The sequence below is a fragment of the Python bivittatus genome, unplaced genomic scaffold (assembly GCF_059951505.1).
Source record: "Python bivittatus isolate LINGU-HERP-01145 unplaced genomic scaffold, Pbiv_v1 ctg000480_np1212, whole genome shotgun sequence".
NCBI classification, from domain to species: domain Eukaryota; kingdom Metazoa; phylum Chordata; class Lepidosauria; order Squamata; family Pythonidae; genus Python; species Python bivittatus.
Window position 1 is genome coordinate 16,415,573 of NW_028277075.1, and position 22,602 is coordinate 16,438,174.

At 36.6% G+C, this 22,602-nt stretch overlaps 2 protein-coding genes across 3 annotated transcripts in view; both read right to left on the reverse strand.

Annotated features, from left to right (window-relative positions):
• SCFD1 (sec1 family domain containing 1) overlaps positions 1-11,964 on the reverse strand; it is a 50,303-nt gene extending 38,339 nt beyond the window's left edge. Inside the window, exons 1-5 of the mRNA XM_088145403.1 lie at positions 11,826-11,964; positions 6,812-6,882; positions 6,016-6,104; positions 5,092-5,182; positions 1,549-1,671 (exon numbers count right to left, since the gene is read on the reverse strand). Coding sequence (XP_088001529.1) covers positions 1,549-1,671; positions 5,092-5,182; positions 6,016-6,104; positions 6,812-6,882; positions 11,826-11,856 — 405 coding nt within the window. The 5' untranslated portion in view covers positions 11,857-11,964. The remainder of the gene's footprint in view (positions 1-1,548; positions 1,672-5,091; positions 5,183-6,015; positions 6,105-6,811; positions 6,883-11,825) is intronic.
• Positions 11,965-15,137: 3,173 nt separating this feature from the next.
• The window catches only part of G2E3 (G2/M-phase specific E3 ubiquitin protein ligase), a 35,341-nt gene continuing 27,876 nt past the window's right edge, over positions 15,138-22,602 (reverse strand). For both annotated transcript variants that reach the window (XM_088145405.1, XM_088145404.1), the window contains exons 16-19: positions 21,049-21,230; positions 20,632-20,804; positions 19,771-19,970; positions 15,138-19,505 (exon numbers count right to left, since the gene is read on the reverse strand). In XM_088145405.1, coding sequence (XP_088001531.1) covers positions 19,270-19,505; positions 19,771-19,970; positions 20,632-20,804; positions 21,049-21,230 — 791 coding nt within the window. In that variant the 3' untranslated portion in view covers positions 15,138-19,269. The remainder of the gene's footprint in view (positions 19,506-19,770; positions 19,971-20,631; positions 20,805-21,048; positions 21,231-22,602) is intronic.

A 22,602-nucleotide genomic window follows, 5' to 3' on the forward strand; every position in this document is an offset into this window, starting at 1 on the left:
CTTCTTAATCTCAGATCCTTTACTAGAGGCCTGGGAGTTTGAGGGTTCTGCGCAGTATCTTAGCTGTTTCCAGCACTGCACTCTTCTGGACAGAGAGCTCTGATGTTGTTCCTGGGATCTATTGGAGCCATTCTCCCAGCTTAGGAGTCACAGCCCTGAGTGCTCCAACCACCACTGGGACCCCTTTGGCCTTTACTTTCCACATCCTCTCTAGTTCCTCCTTCAGGCCCTGGTACTTCTCCAGCTTCTCATGCTCTTTCTTCCTGATGTTGCTGTCACTTGACATAGCTACATCTATCACCACTGCTGTCTTCTGCTCGTCTACTACCATGATATCTGGTTGACTGGCCAGTACCTGCCTGTCCGTCTGGATCTGGAAGTCCCACAAGATTAGCCCAGTTATTTTCCACGACCTTCTGTGGAATCTCCCAACTGGACTTGGGAGGGTCTAGCCCATACACTGTGCAGATGTTCCTGTACACAATGCCAGCTACTTGGTTGTGTTGTTCAGTGTATGCTGTTCCTGCGTGCATCTTATACTCTGCCACTATGTCTTGGACTGTCTCTGAGGCCTCTCTGCAGTCTGGACCTTGGGTACATTTCATATATCCCCTCTCATTAGGTCTACTGTTGTAGCAGCATTCCATCAATTCCAGGTTCTCTTGTCTCATCCATGTATGGTTTGTTCCAGTAGCCTACTTATTGTCAAATTGTCCCGTTCCCCAACATCTGGCATGGACCTTGTTAATCTGGGTGATGTCTGAGCTGGCATGACTCTCTTAGTTCATGTCACTCTCATATCCGAGGTAGGCAGGTGAAGAGTTAGGGGAGTCTTTGCCCAAGGACTCCTACTGGTAAGGTAAGTACCAGCCGGGATTCAAACCCTGGTCTCCTGTGTCAAAGAGCGGCACTCTAACAACTACACTATCCAGCCACTTATACGCACACACACATGCACGTGCGCGCACACACACACAGCTTAAAATATCTGTAATGCTGCAATGCGTAAAACCACCTAGATAATCTGAGTATCTTTTGTAAACATTTGTTATTTTGGATATACTGCAATATGTATCTCAACATACATTTCTATAAAAGTACATGTCTGTATACAAAAAAATAATCTGACACAGCAAACCAAAGAACTGTAAAACTAGGAAGCTTGAAGACTATTGCTATAGTAATTTAAATACAGTCAAAAGTTATACTGAGAATGGATGCAGAATTATTTAGAACTCTATGCAACTGCAGGCCATAAAATGTATTCACCTCATTAGAACTGCATAGTGCATCAAAGGGATTGAACAAGATTTATGAAATTCACAGCATATTACTAACATTGAGTAGGAATCTAATTTACACAGAACTGCCAAAACTACTTTTTGGAATTAAAGCTATACAGTTCCAGTCACTCCACAAGCAATGTATCTTCATAGATGTGTTTTTTAGACTGATTATAATTTGTGCCAAATACACACATTCTTTGGAGACAGACAGTAAGTATGTCATGTTCACCTGTATCAATGTAACTTAAATTATACTTTGTACCTTAGCGACTTGTGTAACTGCACTGGCACCAAGAGCAGCATTTGCTATATCTTCCAGTTTACTTCTTGAAATGGCAGAAATAAAATTTAAATAATACGACTCATAAAGTTGATTTCTAAGATCCTGAAAGAAAGAAAAAAGTCCAAACCAAATAGTGTTAAATAAGTGGGCTTTTAGTGAACAAAAATGCTTTAAGATTAAAATATTTATTAAACAGAAGGATATTAAAATGTAATTATTTCATGAGACTCTTATCACATCTGGACCAATTTACTGTCAAGAACCCTGCCTTATTTAGGAGTACAATTCTAATTTCTCATTTATTTAAACATTTACAAATTACAGTACCTTTAACATATGCCACAAGAAGTTGAAAATGGATGCATAAAACTGAGCAGCTGACCAAATGCAGTTGTATGGAGTTTCATAAAAATACCTTGGAGGTATGCTTAATTTCATTTGGGATGTCCTGTATCACTGACTGAATGCATATTTCTAGTAGGTTGCTGAGTCATCTGTTAGTGTTGATACTTCAATTGGGGTGCAATATTCTTAGTTCCTTATTGGTAAGTATAGCCTGCATTAAATGCTTCTAGGTGAAAAAGTGCTTGTCTTAAAAGGAAGGTCACCTGGTTATAGAAATGTAAGATATGGAATGATTTATTACAATTTTGTGATGTGGATAGTTCTTAAAAACATGGATACACTAGGCACCTCATCTGCTGATTGAAGAATCTGTATCATGGCCAGGAAAGAAGGTCCTTTTTCTACAGAAGAGGCATTCTACAGTGGATATTTCCCTCCCATTTGCTCCTAAGGCAGGTAGAAGATTTAGTCAGTGCTTCAGTGCAACGGCTCCATCCTCAGTTTCTGAATAAAAAGCTATTTGGAGAGCTCAAAGGAAGCATACTTGAGAAATGTAGAAATAAAGGACAGGTATATTAAATACAACTGATTGCTGAAACTGATGGTTTGAATGCCCTTTCTCTATTGTAGAAAATATACTTTCAAGGGAAGTCTAAAGTACCATTTTCCTATAACGGAACCATGGCATTCTACAATGGGACAAGGTAGGGCTGTAGGAGGGATACAAGGAGACTTTCTGAGGCTCTGAATTCCTCTTCTCTGCTCATAAATTTTGATGTTTCTCCTGACATTTGGTACATGCCAATCTCTCTCTTGGGACTGAGGCAGATGGAGGGGAGGATCATTTTCTGTGAAAGACTGCATTCACTTTAATTGTAATGGCTGGGTCTAAATAGAGTGATAGCTCCTGCCTAGATAATACAAAACTCTTACTTGGTAGAGAGCACTCCCCATTTTTGATATGTGCCTGGCAGAATTCATAGCTATCAAGAATATCATTTTCTGTATCAGGAACTCTAAGGCTGACCACAGTGAAGGTCTGAAGGGGGCTTGGGTTAAGGCTTGGAATATTAGCTGAAGGTTCTGTGAGGAATATCTGTGAATAATGGTTAGTCATAGTAGTCTGGTCTAGGAGTGTCATGGCCAACTCAGAGAAGTCTGACACAGCCTGCTCCAGGAGAGCTGGTTGTACCTCATCCTGAGGAAGCGTCGAACACTCAAATACCTGAGGCTGATCCATTGGGAAATCACCAGGAGCAGCTGTGCCTGCTGTCAAAATATGAGGAATTGGAGCTGGAAAAACCACCAAGCCCCATTGTGTGCCATAGGCAATGGAGGGTAGAGAGCAGAGCAACAGTGATCAATGCATTTCCTTGCATGCCAGGGGTGTTCCCAGCCTTGATTGAGTTCACTGGCATGGCTCTATTTAAGAACAACTGTTAGCCTGGCTTCCTTCATTGGAAACAACCACTCTGTTTACTAGAAACTATCTGTCAAATTCCTACCTGTGGAAGCTCTGTTGTTGTGGACCCAGACCAGCTGACGACCTACCCACGACACTGAGATCTTTAGGCTGTGCCCCAAGAAAACATCTGCCTGATGCTTTGGGCTTTTGGAAACTCATTACAGACAAGCTTCCAAGAGATCTGGCTCTGCTCAAATTGTGTGTGCAATTGCTTATACACAGCCTGCCATTGCTTGTAATTTACACAAATCAGAGTAAAATCTGTGCAACTGAACACCTTTGTGAATGCATGTGTGGCCTGGGACAGGATAAGGTCATTAACCAGATTTTCTGCCAGGTTTGGCATTCTGTAACACCTCCTCACAATTTCTGTTGTTTCCTCTACCTTATATTCTTACCCTAATGCTCTTGAATGGACCTCATGTTCAAATTCCTGATTCTCAAACACATGTATACTTCCTTCACACATGAATCTTGTTTGTTCCCCATACTTCATGCATTTATATAAAGAAAATTGAATTCTTGAGTCACATAATTTGGCCTATTCTTTCCTATTTTTATGTGTATTTTTATAAGGTACTTCCACATCCTGTTTTCCTAGTCTAGTTCTCAGTACTTGGTGGTGCCTTATTTTCTGAGCTCTATTCTCTTCTTCTTAGAGCATTCAGTTTAAAACTCTACCATTAGGTTTTCAAAGCATCTTCCACATTCCTCCCAGTTCTTATGAGTCCATCTCTTGTGAGGAATCCCTCATTCTGGGAAATGTGTCCCATTATCAAAGAATCCAAACTATTTTTATTGGTACCATACATGTAGCCAGTTGTTTAGTTCCCTCCTTTTTCTCCCCATCTGAAGTTTTGGACAACTTTTGTCCTCTAAAAATTCAAGCTACAAGTTTGATTACACTCAGGATTATCTTCTTTGAAACAAGAATTCCAGCACTGCATACTCACTTTCTCAGAATATATACCTTGCAAGTAACACTCACTGAGATGTGTATCTAACAATTCCTCAGAATATACAGCTGTCATTCCCTTATCTTACTTGTATCCCCTTCCAGCTGAATTCTCTTACTATACTCTTGTTAGCGTTCACTGTTAACTCCTCCCTAGAGTCTGGCAGAATTTTGTAACAAGACTGGAGCTAACTGGTTTCAATAAATAGGGAAAGTATGTTGTTAACAATCCTAACCTCTGGAAACGGTAGGAGGGAGGGTTAAAAGAGGTGGAAGATTCCCCTATCCTCTACCATATGAATGTACCTCACAGCTATGTCAACTTTTTCATGGTGGGCCTTCTCCTTCATCTCCAGATGGTACATTAAACCTAAAGTAGAAGATATTTCCATTGTATGCATTAGTCACACAAAGCTGTATATTTGCACTGACTACAGCAGTACCGTCTCATATTATTAGCTAAAGACATTTCCTTTCTGTCCTCCAACTCAACCAGAGAAGAGTGCTGTTAATTCTTTCTAGGAACCTAAAAGAAGACAAACAACTGCTGCTCAAATTGCTCAATAATGGACAATGATGTGGTACATATATTGCTATATGGTAAACCATACCAATATACCTATATGCCAAGCACTACGTGCATCTTGCAGAAAACCATTTGTATAAGCATCTGTGTTATAGTTTTCCTGTGAGAATTTTAGGTTACAAATTGAATTCTGTTACTGTTTACAGAAAACATTAAATAGGCTAAATCTACCTGGCACAGCCTATCAATATTTTCTTCTGTTGGCATTACAAAATATATTGCTGGAACATCAGGAATAGGGTCTCGATCAGAGTGCAGAAGACTGAAAATAAAAGAAACTTCAGTTATTTAATACTAAATAAACAAACTAAAAACCCATTTAAAGAACAAAGACATCACTTTAATTCTATGAATTCTTACTTGGGATGAAGCTTCATAAGAAACTTAATACTGAGTTTTATTATTTATTAATAATCTACCTCTATCATCATTCCATAAATGATGGTATATAATTAACTAGACAAAAAAATACAAACACAACAATCTAACAATCTTAAAAAAGTTAAACCAACATTGAACACACTAATGTATAGAATCAAACTGATGTATTTTAATTTCTTTTCAAAAACTCAAGAATAGAGACTAATTAATTAATACGAAAGCGTTTTCATTTAATCCATGACACCAGCTCTTTAAGTGATTATATGCTGAAAAAGATTTTTCTGGTGGTGGAAGACGCACTATTAATGAAATATATTTTCTCCTATCAGCAATCTCCCTGAACACTTCTAAACTTTACTGAAAGACTGCTTTGACATATGATTAAAATACATATTTTTAGATTTTCTCTTGATGTTCTTCAGTACCTTCCAAAATAATAATTGTGTCATTAATCTCATGAATCAAAACTTGCATAGCTTTATACTGTCCATTATTGAGCTTTATGCTGACTGGCATACTAGTGCTTCAAGTATGCTTGTGACAAGACAGGATATGGCTCTGAATATAATTGGAATCTTGTAACTGTCTCATCTACTGTCCCACTGGCAGGATATCTGATTTGCAACTTAATCTGATAAATCTTCAATCACACAAAATCTTTTAAACACTATATAATATAACATATGTACAGACACAAACATACGCAATACATACAGATGCAGAGTAATGCCCATATCTCTTAATTCTTTCACAGAGAGTAATGGAGATATTATGTCCTGTCCAAATCTGTCATAAATAAGAACCTATAATGCAAACACAAATAATATTAAGATGTATACTATGGATGTAATCTTTAAAAACTCTGTGTATGCTGTTTTCCCACCAACAATTACTACATAATTAATATTAATTCACAGGGCTTAAACAAAGAAGTGGTGCAGCACTTCCATTCCCGTCGGTTTTGCAATTATTAAATAGATGGAAGATATTATGAGCAGTTTTTCAGATACCAAGGAACCAGCATAATATGTTTACAAATTCTTCAATACCTTAAAAATGATTAAAATGTAGCAGTGGTATATATAGTTAAAAAGGAATTAAAATTAAAATAGGGTACAGAGATATTTATAAATATGGTACTCAGCTCCCCCATTCAAACAAAAGTAAGGACAGTCTCTTATTTAAAAAAGGGGAGGGATGAATTTACAGAAAGGATAAAGCAGAATAATATATTATACAGTTTTAGTTGGAACATTAAGAATAGTTTTGCAAATAAATGTTCTTAGATGTTTACAATTTTCTTTATATAACCTTCATCAAAATTTCAGGCCATTTCAATAGTCTGTCATTTTTTCCCATTTACTTCTTTGTCTTTCATAAATAGCAGTTGTTCCAATATGTCAACTTATTAGCTAGAATTATAAAATATATCTTTCAAAAATATGGCAAGGAAGTTAATTTTACAATTTAAATTATCTCGGATAAAAGATTAATGTATAACTTGACTTACTTTCCATACTGGTTCACCTGTACTGTTTTTAACAGGTGGCACATTAAAATTCAACATGCGTTTCAGAGCCACTGAAAAGAGAAAAAAGTTTCATTTTATTTGTTAATAATGATAACAATCATAATCTTGAATTACTTAGATTTTTTTGGTGCTGCAGAAAATGGGCCTATAGTTTTTTGAATAAGCTCCCCATTACGCAAATGCTTCTTTTAAACTAGAAGAAGACTAGAGGAATTCTGGTTTATGAATGCCAGCATCTGAAACAGGGAACTATAAATGACATGAAAACTGGTGTAAGTCTCTAGGTACCCAGCAAATTTATATAAATCTCTTGCTAAGCCCCTCACATTATCTTCATGTGATGTAGCAGGCAAAGTACAGGTAGTCCTTGCTTAATGACCATTTGTTTAACAACGGTTCAAAGTTACAACAACCTCAGAAAAAGTGCTTTACGACCTGTATTGGCACTTATGACCATCGCAACCTGTTGCGCTACCCCCAGTCACATGTTCACGATTTACTTTTATGAGTCATAAAGTGAATCACTGCAGTCATTAAGCAAATCACATGGTCCTTAAGTGAATCATGTGGTCGTTAAGTGAATTCCAGCAAAAAAGTCCATTGGGGAAGCTGGATTTGCTTAATGACCACATGATTCACTTAATGACCATGCAATTTGCTTTATGACCATGGTAAAATGGTCATAAAACTGGGTCCGGTCATGTGACTAGCTTAATCACTGCCCCTTTACAACCAATTTCCTGGTCCCTATGGTAGTCGTTAAGCGAGGACTACCTGTAAATGAAATTGGAAGATTTATTCTATATGTAGGTGGTCCTTGCTTAGTGACCACAATTGGGACTGGCAACTCTGTTTCTAAGTGACACGGTTGCTAAGCTAAACATCACATGACTGGGACAGGTTTAAGACCTCACTTCTGCCACTTGTGATTTTACTGCCAGCTTCTCCATTGACTCTGCTTGGAGGAAGCTGGTTGGGAAGCATGCAAATGTCATTGCATGATTGACATTTGCCTGCTACATAAACACCCAATGGTTGCAAAGTGCCTGAATGTTCATCATGTGACCATAGGGATGCTGCAATGGTCGTAACTGCGAGGATTAGTCATAAAGTTACTTTTTCAGCTCTGTCATAACTTCGAACGGTCACTAAACAGGGCAATCATTAAGCAAGGTCTACTTGTACAAATCTTGACTATGGTACTCTTAAAACCCAGAAAAGATTCTTTATTGCATTCTAATAATCAATGTTGATGCAATTGTGAAAACAATTATTTGATATATGTAAGACAATTATCTTATTTAACCAGTCATTAAATTTCTCAAGTCTTTCAGATATTTCAATGGAAGAAAACGCAAAAACCAACTATTCAAAAGAAAAGAAAAATACGGTTGCTCTTAGTAAAAATCTATGTGATTGCTAAGAATCAACACTTGATGGTATATAATCAATAAATTAGGAAAAATAAATGGTCTTTTAAATGTACCACTCATTGTATCAAATACATAGGCATTTCTATGCCTGAAAACATCATCTTTGTGATGAAACTGAAAATTATTCAGGTTGATCTGCACAAAAAAGCTTATCTTAAAATCAACAAGGAGAAAAAAGGACCCACTCCATATACATTATATTCACATGTGATTTATATACAGTTTTTCATAGTAGTGTAAAGAATTAAAGAAAAAAAGGGATCTGTTTTCTGATTGTAACTATGGAGAGAAAGAACAAGACTGTCTGTTGTCTTCTTCTACTGCTCTCCTCATATTGGAGGGGACATCTATAAAAAAATTGTTTATGTAAAACTCTTTTTCTCCTGGTAAGCACTAATCATGGAGAAGGCACCATTTACAGATCTTTTTCCCAATCAATAGCTGAGGGAGAGCAATAAAAAAGTATGGATCCTTCATATGATTATATAATAAAGGAATTAGGGTGGAATATAGCAAGCAGTTGTTGTTATTATTATATTAGATTTATCTCCGCCTATCTCCCTTAATGGGGGACTCTGGGCGGCTCACATAGTACAACATTCTAACATTTTACAGCTTAACATTTTACAACATTTATCTTAATTATCTAACATTTTACAACCTATTCTATATGGCCATGTTGTTATTACCAAGAGTGGGACTGGTGAGGAGAAATCTTTAACAGGCCTGTCTTGGGCTCTTCCATTAAAGTTTACCCAGGCTCCCAAGGAGTCAAAGCCTACAAGACTGACAATGTATAGATCTTCCATCTTTTACTAGGCTTTTGAGCGTGTTGTTGTGGTACTCTCAGGATATACTTCATCAGGTACTTCTAGGTTAGGAAGATGGCTTACCCAGCAGGTTAAAAGCCTTGGAACAGTGATCCCACTGCACCTAGTGTGTGGCTGGGTGCTCAACCTTGGCTCTTGGCAGCAAGTTTTCAATGGGCAGGAAGGGGGACCCACCTGGCACTTCTACATGGAGAAGAGCTGTGAGCAACAGGTCTACTTTTAGCATGGCCTCCATTTCTTTCATGCCATCAGGGCATGTTCATATTACATTCTCTACCCCCCTCCCTGCAACTGACATCCTCGATTTATCTTTTTTTCATGCTTGTATGGTTCATTCTTTATGGTATCTACCTTTTTGCTGTTTCCCCTCTACCCAATTACTATGGCAGAAAGACTGCCAAAATTTTCCTGATTGTCATCAGAAAAGCCCCTATTTCTGGACAGGCTGTGGCCTTCATCCTTTTCAAGGCTTTTTACTGGTCTTCTTTCAACCTGCCGCCTGTTACATTTCTACCATAGGTAATTGTCATGGCGTTTGGATGCAGTGGCAAAGAATAATGGGAACTGTTATCAGACACACCTAGAAGATACCAGATTAGAGGAAACACCTGTAAGATGTACTGCATAAAAGGAGGACCTATACTTCATTTCAAGAAGTGATCTATCTAATCAAGGAAGGGTCTATGCCCCATTATTTCTTGGGATAGCAGCTGTTTAGATAATGTTGTTTGATACTGTCTCTTTTTTTGTGTGGGAGTTCAAAATTCTTATTTTCTTTGTTACAAAATGAAGCTTATTTATTAGGCTTGTATTTTACTATTCCTAATTTCTTGGCAAATTTCTATGCAGACACAGATCCACATAGGTTTAGTATTTCTAGTTATACTTGCATTTTATAGCAACTTCTGGAACAAAGGACCTGTCTCCTTCCATATTGTCATCCTTACTCTCTAAGATATGATGAAAAGCCCTTGTCAGCTGTGGCAGAGGTACATTTGGTTGGGCCAAGAAAAATAACCTTTCATGGTCACATCTAAGCTCTAGAATGCTGTATCTTGGGAGGCAAGGCTACCATCCTCTCTGCTGGCATTTCACCAACTGGTCAAGACCTTACCTTTTAGGAATGTATGATATCTAGAGGCAACATAAATGTTAGAAAATGCAATTTTTTTGTGTCTGTCTACTTCATAATTTTTATTAAATACCTTTATATTAGGATTTTTGTTTTGGTCCCAAACAGCTGCTGTAAGCTCATATAAGTATTTCAATAATTCAGTTTGGTCTAGTGGTTAAGGCACCAGGCTAGAAACCAGCCGGCTGGGTGATTTTGGGCCAGTCGTTCTCTCTCAGCCCAACTCACCTCACAGGGTTGTTGTTTAGGGGAAAATAGAAGGAGGAAGGAGTATTAGGTATGTTCGCCATCTTGAGTTATTTATAAAAATAAGAAAGGTGGGATAAAAAATCTAAAAAAAAAAAAAGATGTATAGCAGCCATGGATTCTCCTACAGATTACTAACTGATTAGAGAGCAAGAAAGATAGATACTAAAAATCAAAGCACACCATGAAAACCTGCCAAAGGATCTCTTCAAATGGAGCAAGTTGCAACAAATTGACAAAAGAAGTTCAATATGGTTTAGTGCAAAATGAGACCAAGTGTAAAATGAGATTAAAGTTACATTTTAACTTCATATAAAATCTAATTGTACTTAACTGGGGGCATTCTTCCTTTCTCTGTAGCATAATTTTGATAACTGTATATTAGGAGAGGTAACAGCAGGTGGATTCTACTTCTAAGCTCAGCCTCTGAGAGCATACTTGACATGGAGTTTATATGAAAAAAAACATTTTACCTGAAATAATGGGCTCTATGCCAAGCTATAAAATCAAAGTCCCATAATTTAACAGTAGCACTAAAATTGGTATTATCTACACTGAAAAAAACTGACTCTAATGCAACTTTCCCCACCCAAGTGATTTCCAGATGGCAAACCCCATAATCCCAATGAACATAACCACTGCTGGATGGGAGTGATGGGTGCAGCCATCCAAGAAATCTGAGTGCACCAGGCTGGGAAGTGTTCCCTTAAAGTATCTCCCATTTACAAATTCCAAGCAGATATTTCTCATAAACGAGTCTGTGTTATATTTTCAAAGAATGCCTTGTCAAATACTCAATATAAGTAGACCACTAGTGACGATTTAATCATTTAAAGTGGCAAACCACACTAGAAATTAATTTAAGGATTCCTTTCTCTCTGAGACAATTTCGTGCAATAATTCCCTCCCCATAAGAAGCCTTTTGCAATGCAGCACTGGTGGAAGGCCGTGTTCCTGTTTGCATAATGCCCTTAAACTTTAGCCGACGAAGTCCTTCCCAGCAGATAATCGCCAAGGCTAAGGAAAAGAGGAAAAAAAGGAAGGCCTCCAGAAGCGCTCGAAGTCAGAGGCACAAGGGGCATCCCAGCAGAGGACACCCCAGCAGTGGGGGCTCGATCAGCCCAGGCCAGACTGAGCAAGCCCGCTCGCTTGCGACGAGGTAGACAGTTCTCTCATAAAAAGCGCCGAGCTGAGCTAGAACGACGAAGGGAGGGCCGCAATCCACACCAGACGGAGACGAAGGAGAAGACCCTGCCATTCTCCCTTGAGGCAGTCCCAGCTTCAGGACGGCCGAAGAAGGCACGGCGGCCAGACCAAGCAAACCTGCGGACGACCTAATGCCTAACACTCACCGGTCTGCTTCTCCCGGATACTGGCCGCCATCTTCCCCTGGCGCTCGGGCCGACTCCGCCCCCTTTACCGCCGCTCCATCACCAGCCGGCAGACGTGGCGCGCGAGGACTACGCGGTTTCTTGCGGTGGCACGACGGGCGGAGTCTGTCGAGCCCCTGCTCGACCCATCCGGGTTGACGCTACTGTCCGGGTTGCTCCCTTGGCGCTTTGCGGGAGACGGGAGGAGAATGCAGCCCCGTCCTGCTTCTTGGAAAACAGGAGTTAGGCTTTGACATTTTCCTATCGTATTCTACGTCTGCGACTCGTTGCAGACATAATTCCCCTTGTTGGCCGGATGGCTCCATTGATAATCCTCGGCACCGTTTTATGGGACCTTTTGAGTGTGAAACCAGATTGGCGCGTTTAATCTTTCTGAAAGTTAAAACTGCTGTTATCGTTTTTTCTTCTCCAGTACGTTCTTACAACTGGAAAGTACGCGTGGGATCTTGCTGTTTAGGCTTGTAACTTCAGCCTCAATTTATTGCACCTTAAAACGAAAGCAAGAAACCTGTAGTTTTCCTAATAGTAAACTAAATCCTCTTCCCTCTTGACTTTTCACCATAGTGGCTGAGGGATGATTGGGGCTGGATTTCAACATCTGAAGAGCCACAGGTTCCCTATGCCTACCTTGAAGACAGGCATTAAACGCAATTGCTTCAGGAATAAAATGAAAAAAGACTGTTCAAGATTGTATCTGTCTCCCCAGAATACCAAGGATAATTTAAGTTTCAGTCTAACATATAGCAGTGCTTAATTATTCCTGTGCTTCATGGGCAATTTCTGTATCTGAAGTCTGATTTGTGGGGATCAGATTTATGAAGATAAGTAGATTGAGTATGCTTTGTAACAAATCTCATTTCTAAAGCAGGATACTTGGGATCCAGAGGTTATCTCACCTGTAGCAAAAAAATTAACAGATGGGGGTTGATCTCCTTCAAAGCAATTTAAGCCTTAAATATCTGACACGGATAATAAACCAAAGGAGATCAAATTGGAGCAAGATGGAAAAAAATGGGGAATAGGAACTGTGTTGGGTGAGACTCAGATTTATAGTTTTGGTGTAGTCCCAGATCCAATCTTGAATCTAAGCAATATTTTGCCAGACTGGGCTGATGTACTAACTGCACCATTCCAGAAGGTGTTATTTTTTGGCAAAATGACTTTACATTCCATTTTGACAAAATTTTATATAATGCTGATTCAGAAGCTGTGTTCAGACAATTGCAATAGAAAAGCTTTTATGTGGATCATGTAACTTTGTTAGAAAATACTTCATTAGCTTCCATTTTGGGCAAAATTCAAAACATTGGTTATGACTTCTAAAGCTCTATTAATAATTCCTAGCTTTTCAAAGTATAGTTTTCCTACATATGAACTACGTGAGTTTAAAATCTTCAGTAAAGAGTCTTTGTTAGAATTAAAGCACCTTTTGAAAAATTTTGAGGGTCTTCTCTGTAGCTGCTCCCCTTCTGGAATCCCCTTCTTTTTATTGATGTCTTTTTTATTGTAAGTTGCTACCTTGAGCAACATTCTGGGATGAAAATACGTAGAAAATTGTTTAAAAATTTCAGTTCTGTAATTGTTCTCGGGCCTACTTCACAAATTTCCATAATGCTGAATAAAGTTGGGTAAACTCTTAAAAGCTTAGCAGAGTCAGACCTGATTAGTACTTGGATATGTGCCTTCTCTGCCCCCTACAGTTGGAAGCTGGATAACAACATTGGATTATATATTGGATATGCTTATACCGTGGGCATCTGCAAGAGGAGGAGGAGGAAGCAGAAATGACAAAACAATATAAAATGCCACAACTTGCCTTCCTAACATACAGGGCCATGCAGGGCTCTCATAATTCACAATTTCAATTGTCACATTCTCTGCAACAGATTTATTACATCAATGGCTTGGGCACGCACTGGCAGGATCAGTGTTTACAAACCACTGTCTTTGTCACAATTTTTTTTAAAAGATTCTTTTGGGGTCTAAATACTGTCGTCACAGCTGTTCTAAAACCTTAGATTTCTGAGTAATTTATGTGGCAACAAATAACTTCACACATTTTAAGATAATTCCTGCTTGAAAAACATATCAGGAAATTTTTTCTTCATGCCTTCATTAAAAGGCAGGAACAAGCCAATTTCTTACAAATTGATTATACAACACTGGCTGCACATTTGCCTTACTTTGGCTTTTAGAAGGGCTAAACATTTAAAACTTGAATAAACTTAACACGTAAAGGTTAGCTTGTCACAGTTGTTCATGGAATGCTGGAAGAAGCATTTGTTTGATCACAATTGTCCATATGGTTGATTATAAATTATAAGATTTTCAATTATAGCCATGCTGACCTATTACAAAAAAAATAACAAACCTATCAAGACAACTGGGATATCAAGATTACCAAATTTGTTATTGTACAAGATTTAATCAGACACATGGAATACGCTGAGTCACATTTACAGATAGATGCATATGCACTGTTAGAGAATGCAATTGACTTAGTTCACACATAAAAAAAAAAAAATCATGAGCTCAGCCTTTGATGCCATTGATGGAATATCTATTGTTACTTTCAGCATCTGAGAAGTTCTTATTGTCAAATGTAATTAGGACAGCTAAGAAAAGCAATTCTCATCATTTGAACTCAGGAGGATAGGTGCATAACTTTTTCATCACAGGCATGCTATACTGGTTAATATTACCAAGTCAAGTCAAGTGACTTGGCAGTGTTTTAATATTACTGTTTAGAAAATTCACATATGGAACAATGTCTTTGTGTGACAACTTTTTGTTTCTGCCCATAAAAGCAAAACATGTCATATCAATTGCATTAGAATTGGCTTTTCACTTTCAAAATATATGATGTGTAATGCAATTATTTAAACAGCATACTAAATTTCTCCTGACCTGACTTCTGTAAGCTTGTGTTTTCATAGGAAAGGAAATTTCAAGTGGACTGGAAGAAACAATATATATAGATCCCTTGCTCATTTACAGCTATCTTTACCAGCCAGGAGGTGTTGGATTGGCACACCATTCTAACCAACCAACCATTTATTTTCTTGTAGCATTTGAGTTCTCTAGAAATTAATCACTTATAAACTATCTTCTATTGTTTTTAATTTATAACCCAGACAATTTTAAGTGAAAAAGAAACCGAGTTGGGTCTAGACTGATTTTAAATAGAATTTCTGAAATCGGTGGGACTTAGGTTTCACTGAGACTTTTCAAAATATGATTGCACCTGGATGTAACTTATTGTAGTTACAATTCACTTTGGAAGTCTTACTATGGTCATTTTCATTTTTAGAGTAAATTCTTTTTGGTGAGACAGTGGCAACTTTAAATAACCTTCACATAATCTTTTGAACAGGAATTATATATAATTATTTCCATGCATTCCAAAGAAACTATAAATAAAGTCCTTCTGAAATGTTTATTTGAATATGGAAACTAGATCAGTAACATTTAATCAAATATCTATCTATCTTGAGCACTGACCTTTATGGGTTTATCCCACATTTAATTCTGTGCTTAATTGTTTTCTAAAGAATTTAGACCAACAGTATTTAAGGCATATATATTTAATACTGTTAACTAAAAAATCCTTGATTTATTGCACTTTATATAGATATAGTTATATATACAGTACACACACGAGTTCTCCCATATATTGCTACAAGTAACTTAAAAGCAAAATACAACAGACATTGAAAGTTACAAAAGGCTTCTGGAGCGTTTTACACAGAACTTAATTTACAAACTTGTAACTGTACATGCAAAATTTATATTCCACCTTGTTTTCTTAATGCCAAAATTTCATCTTCCAATAGTACACTTTTCCTTTTTCACATGTATTTTTCTAAATAAATGCTTATGTTAGAACAAATAACAGTGAGTGTGTGAATCCTATTTCAAGTACCTGAGCTGTCAAAAGGAATACTGTTGCCCTGGACTAACACACATATATAAACCTTATTAATTTACAGTGTTTATTTTCTCTGCTATAATCAGTACATACAGTATTATACAGTCTAGCAAAGTTTAAATTCAAGTACTGTAATAATTCGAAGAATGCGAAATCCCCACCCTCTGTACATATAAATTACAATTAAAAAATGATTCATTAAGGCATATCGTGTTTCCTTACAGTCCACCCCAATATACTGCTGTAAAATTTTTGTTAGATCATAGAATCACATAGCAAGAGGCAAAAAATGGATAATAGGAGAAACATCCAATCTCAGTCATGACACATAAGCACCATCTATACTGGGCAGCGATGGATATCGCAGTTAATAGTTATAGAATATGACTGTCACAAAGATATGGGATGATACGTGCTTCAATTTCACTGCAAAATACTTTGTGACTGGAACAGTAATAAATTTTGATGAGGTGGAACATTCAGTAGTTAATTCTGGTTGTCCTTACCAAGTATGAAATTTTGGAACAAAAATGGCTTTTTCATTACCGTACCCATATTTTAGCATTGTTGATAGTTGTAGAAATGAAAGCCAGTTTGGGTCTAGTGGTTAAGACTCCAGGCTAGAAACCAGGAGAGTTCTAGTCCTGCTTTAAGCATGAAAGCCAGCTGGGTGACTTTGGGCCAGTCCCTCTCTCACAGCCTACAACGTCAGGCTCAGGTGAGAAGCCGGTCGGTTAATTACTGCTGTAACCAATGGATCAACATTCGGTTGATCTGGGGGAAAAAAAAAAAGCGGACCCTGCACCTGCAGGAAAACACTAGGGAAGAAAAAAAAACCCATACAAGAAATATCCAACCACGAGCCAAACAGAAAGGAAGTTTCCCTTGCTTCAACTGTCGTACATATTGCTTAAACATCAAATGGAATTTTATAAATGTTATATTAATTCATCTGAAAAACTAGATTAAAATATTCTGGTTAATTCCAAAATAAGAGATAGTCAAAAGCTCAGTGGGGATTGATAAGCCCCCAAATAGTAAGGTATTCAAACTAAACCTGTCAATTTCTGCCAAAATCCCAAGATAAAAATCTCACTTTTTTTCCAAATGAAAATACAAAATAACCATATTACCATGAAACACCTCTTAGGTAATGGTATGCATATTAAAAAAATTACTCCCAAGGTATTTACACAATCATAGTACATCTGAATTAGTCAAAAGTATGTATATTAACTCCAGATTAAAAAAAAAAAACTAAAATAAATCACAAAAAGGCTGTATAAATCAGTAAACTGGTAATATGTTCTCTGTCATTTGGTCCACAAGTTTTGTCTAGTTGGGTATCCAGAATTCAGTTAATTCACAGTGAGGAAAGAACTTACATCAATTGTTATGTGAATCACACTGAAAACAATGCCCTGCCAAATTGCTTGTTTACAGAAGAGGGCTGAATTTGTGTAACACTGAAATTGGAGCATCATCAGAACTGAGTACAACTAGATTTTTGAAGGCCAGCAAATAAATGTTCCCTTCCAAGCACATTTTCCATTAATATAAAAAAATGAAATTTGGGATAATAAACTATGGGAATAGTAGCATTCTGTCAGCTCTGCTGAAATATTAACTTCATTATGTCTTCCTGTCCTTGAGCTCTTTCTTTACAGGTGAATCTAAGCATTATTATTTGACAGCTGAAGAATGGGATACAAGTGGTTGAAATAAATATCCCGTGACTACAAAGATCCTGTACCCACTGTAAGTTTTGTTTATTTGTTTCATTCAAATCACTGATAATGTACATGCCTACCAAGGATGAAACTCCACTAACAAACTGGTTCTCATTTCTGAATAAATGTGTGTAGGATTGTTCTGAACATTCCATAATATTGTACTTTTTTCCACAGCTTGAAAAATAATTGAAATTTTACATTCAAAAAATTTAGAATGGACCTACATGGATAAGCTCCAGAAGTTTCTATTCTGATGCAAACATGCATATATGGATATATGCCTATAAATATGCACACTGCAATTTAGCAAGTGAAGATAGAATCATTACTTTTAAATGATGCACTATTGTGATTTAATCTTTTGGGTCAGCACAACCCAACAAAACCAAAAAACAAAAGGTCCACTAGAAGCAAGGAACTGTTGCCCCGGGGAAAACAGAAATTTGCTCTCTTTTGATCCTAGTAAAAGCAATGCTATGTTGCTTTGGATTAAAGGGGTGTGTGTATCTATACATGTATGTGAAGTGTGTGTGTGCATGAATTATTCCATCACCTATTTCATAAGGTTTAATACTCTACATGATATATCTATAATGCATCCAACATAACAGATGCATTAAAAAAAAACGAACCAAGTGCATAATCTTTCTAGTTAAGCATTGGGTAGATAATGGCATTTCTAGCTTTGGTATTTCTGGGGCAAATATAAAGCTAACTCATCTCAGCCTTCTTCTAAATATCTCATTTAAATTAAATGAGGATATTTACTTCAATATACATAAACTGGAGCATCATTCTTAAAACATCTACATACATTTGCTACAGTATGTGTTTTAATTGGAACTAACCTGTAGAAGATACTCTGAGTATGAAACATCCTACTCCAGGTTTGAAATACTGTAGCTGTTTTAGTCTAAAACAGACTGAGGTTTAGACCTCTTCTGGTATAGCCAGAACAGTGCTGGAACCCCTCTGGTAAGGGTGGAACTGTTGTTTCAAGGTCAAAGCATTTCTGTGTCAAAACATTTTGTACACCACTAACTGAAATCATGAAACTGAGTTAACGAATGCATTTGACTTCAATTAAACATTTTCTGAATACAGAATCCCTACAATGCAGTTTTTTTAATCCTTTCATATTTAAAACTATATAATTTTTTTTAAAAATTAGAATGATTGCAGAACGGAAACACAGTTATTGAGTACTTTGGGTATAATAACATAAATGTTCAAAGTGTTAAAAATATTTAAGATAACATGAGGTAATCTTTAGTTTCTTTTTTCATGTTTATAAGTAATAGCTAGAATACTTTAAAGGAGTTTGTGTGTGAAATTAACATCTCCCATCTCAGGGATCCACATAAATAAACCCACACCTCAAATCTTTATACAAAAATGCAATATATAAAATGGTTATATTACAAATTGGAAAGGGTTCCTGAATCCATTTGCAGAAGTTTTGATGTGTAATATTTATAATATAAAATGAAGGGTACACTACAGTCACTTGCTGGTTGTTTGACCAAGGAAACAAAAAACAAATCCCAGAATAAAAATAATGCAAAATTGATTTAAAAGCTTTGTTTGCTCATCATTTTGAAACAACGTTCAAAATGTAAAGACTGAAACTAAGCATTTCCATGATCAAGTTTTAAACCTGTGAGGATGAATAAGTGTTTTCCAGTAGCAGATAACAAGCTTCTTATGTGCTTCATCATTCAGTTTTCAGTATCCATTTTAGTGACTAATGTACTTCTGACTGTAACAGAGCACGTCTGATGGCAATATCCAGAACTTTTTTAAACTTCTCATAAGATTTTGTTATCGGAAGCTCTAAACAGTTAAGGTCTCTCTTCCCGATGGGGTATTTTATATGCAGAAACTTAACTGAAGGGTCAGGATCAAAGCCAATAGGTGGAATATTGCGGATGCCAGTTGCAAATACTAAGATGTCCTCTAGAGTTACAGCTGACTCACCACCTACACCAAGAAATATGAAGATTTTTTTGAAAAGCCATTGTAGTTAATCAAGACGTCACATTACTTAGGAAGTTATTGATGAAATAGAGTAATACATATTGACTGCAGGAAATCATAGTTGCAAATATAATGTAAAATGACAGTGCAAAACAAACCTGGTTTTGTCCACAATACTATGAGTTAATGCTTCTTATTTTACAAGTACAAATATATCCCAAAAGCCTAGTTCAAAGTCACAGAAGTAGGCAATACCCCATTTTCTTACCTTCTGTCTCCTGTAAGTAACCCATCCAGAAATCAATACTTCTGGTCTTGTCTGCTCCCGATAAACAGTGAATTGTAAACAGATCACCAAGAAGTTTTGCTGAAAGTTTCTCAGGTTTGTGACATAATATGCTACAGAATGCATCAGGATTCATTTGTATTTTTTCCAAAACACCAAGTGTTTTCAAACCTTGTCTAAAGCTTTTGGGGAAATAGAAATGCACAGAAAGAAATAAAAAAAGTGCTATGAGGCTTTAGTGTAATTTTTCATAAAAAGAAGTATTTCTCTTGTGGATGCTATCAAACTTATTTTCATATTACATATTTCTCTTATTTTTAAAGCAAAAACCTACTGGCTGATCTCTATTTGCCAGAACATTTAAAATTATGTTTACTAAAATGATTCTTGTGATTGCTTGAATTAGAGATGCAAGCCCACATATTCTTACTCATAGCTTGTATTGATTCGTTATCCTTCTACCCATGGTTTTTCAAATCTACTAAATTCTCCTGAAATATGTTGAAAAGGTTCAGAACCCTTTGCTTGAATAACTTATGATTGTTGAAACAATCTTCAAAGAAACTAACAATTTATTAAGCATAACTGAGTACTGAGTAACAGTTTTTTGTTTTTTTTACCTACTCTACATTTTAACAAAATTATTCATTAATTTTTCAGTACTAATTGATTAAAGAGAAAAAGCAATCTTTAGTGGTGAAAATCACTAAAACATAATGAGAAAACATGTACATTTTAATGTACACTTACAGGACATCACATAATATTTTCCTGGGAAACAGATAAAATGATTCTTAATTATAAAGTTAAAAAGTAAAAGAATGATTTGTACAGCAAGCAAACCTTTCAAATGGTAAAAGAGTTCTCTTGATGACATGGTAATTCAGAATCTCATTCACCAACATATTCTTATCACGTAGTGCTGTTACAGGTTTCAAACATCCAATAGAAGCAAGATATTCAGAGCAATCACTTATTGCTGATTCTAAGCTGCTCAGTGTTGTGGCAGATTTTATCTACAGAAAAAGACCAAGTATATTTGCAGCATTAATGAGCCACTCAAGCTAATACATTTCTTTTTTATTTTGATATTTTGTTATCACATTTGTCTAGCTAAAAGCTGATACATATATTATTCTGTTTGTTAATTTCTTATAAAAAAGTTCCCTGAAGAGTTATTTTGTGCTTAATATAATATTGTTAACAATAATTACATTTATTCTAAGATATATCCTACTGTGCTACCCAACAATATCTCACCTTCTCTATTGTCTGTAAAACATCTATATCAGCAACATCTTCTGCTGTTGGCTTCACATTTTCTGTGCCATAGGCGAGGCAATGAAACAAGGTTTTGGAGAAGAAACTAGGAGATGAACCTCCATGAACCAGAGAAACTGCAATCATTTTTCCTGCTTCGTAGTATAAATTATCTTTAAGAGCTGCAAGTACAAATAATATATTGTGCTTATTGAATACAACTGGTAGAAACTTGTCTTAATGTGAGAAAAAAATTAGACCAAAATCCATTATTTTTTTTCCTAAGTCCTTAGTTACAATTCAAAGCCCATAAGGCCAAGAAAATGGCTCCTTCATTTCTTCTTAGATTAGGTATAAGATGCAATTTGTTTGGGAACATGGAAATTCTGTTTAGCATCTGAGAATGGAATCTGCAAAAATAGTATCAAGTCATTTCCGAAATTTCGTTTGTTATATTTATGATGATTCAGAAAGAATGGAACCCTTTCCTTTTAACAAATTGTAACTTTAAGAAGCAAAGGGCACACAATACAACACAACTGACTGTTATTCCCTGTTGATAGTTAAAAATTCTGTTCCGAATCCTTTTTAAATACTCGACCACTATATTTCATTCTATAAAATCCACAGTAACCCCTTTGGCATTTATGGGATGAAAAAGACAAGTTCTGTTTGTGTGCTAATACTTCTTTAATTCCTTCTGTTACTGCATCCACCAAAACCATTACAAGAAATGGTTCCTTCAAGCCTGCAAACTACCCAGAGAAAACTTTTGATGTAGCATGAGCTGTAGAAGTCCCCCAGATGACCACCAGAATCATTCAGTCTTGGTTAAAAGCATGGTGAAATAGTGTTGGTTTAACACTTTACAAAATGCCAGGAGGAAGGCATTTTGAGTTAAGGAATTGGATAAGCACCCGGGCTGTATCAGAGAAGGCCTGCTGTCTAGTCCATATCTCCCTCACTTCACATACAGTGAAGTCTATAAGCAGGGCTTCTCACAGTATTTTCACAGGACATGCAGATTCAGACTTGACAAGATGGTGCTATGCCAACCAGGATTTTATAAGTGGTCACCAGCACTCTCACTTAGGCCCAGAAGCCTTCTGGTAACTGCAGTAACTTTAGTAGTGGAGTTACGAAACTACTATTACAACATTGCCTATCTGCTACTTACAGAAAAATTGGCCAAAAAACCTGTGGAAACAATGGGAGCAACAGTAACCATGCCAGCCTAAGTACCACAGAACTGAGCTACGTAAAAAAGCAAAAGTAATGACCAACAATAAAAACATACTTTCTACTGTAAGCTATTGTGTTAATACTTCATTGTAACAGCACACATTTGCATTTGGCAACCTTTCTGTAATAAGTAGCAATGCATTTTTGTATTTGGCAAGCTGAAAGTTCAATGGCATAGGAATCCTATCTGTAATGTAAACACCCAGTGCATATTTTAGCATTTGGCAGTGAAATCACCTCACACACAGAAAAAACAACTTAGAAACTCCAACTTCCCCATGGCAAAGAATTTAAAAGCAACAATAAACTTAG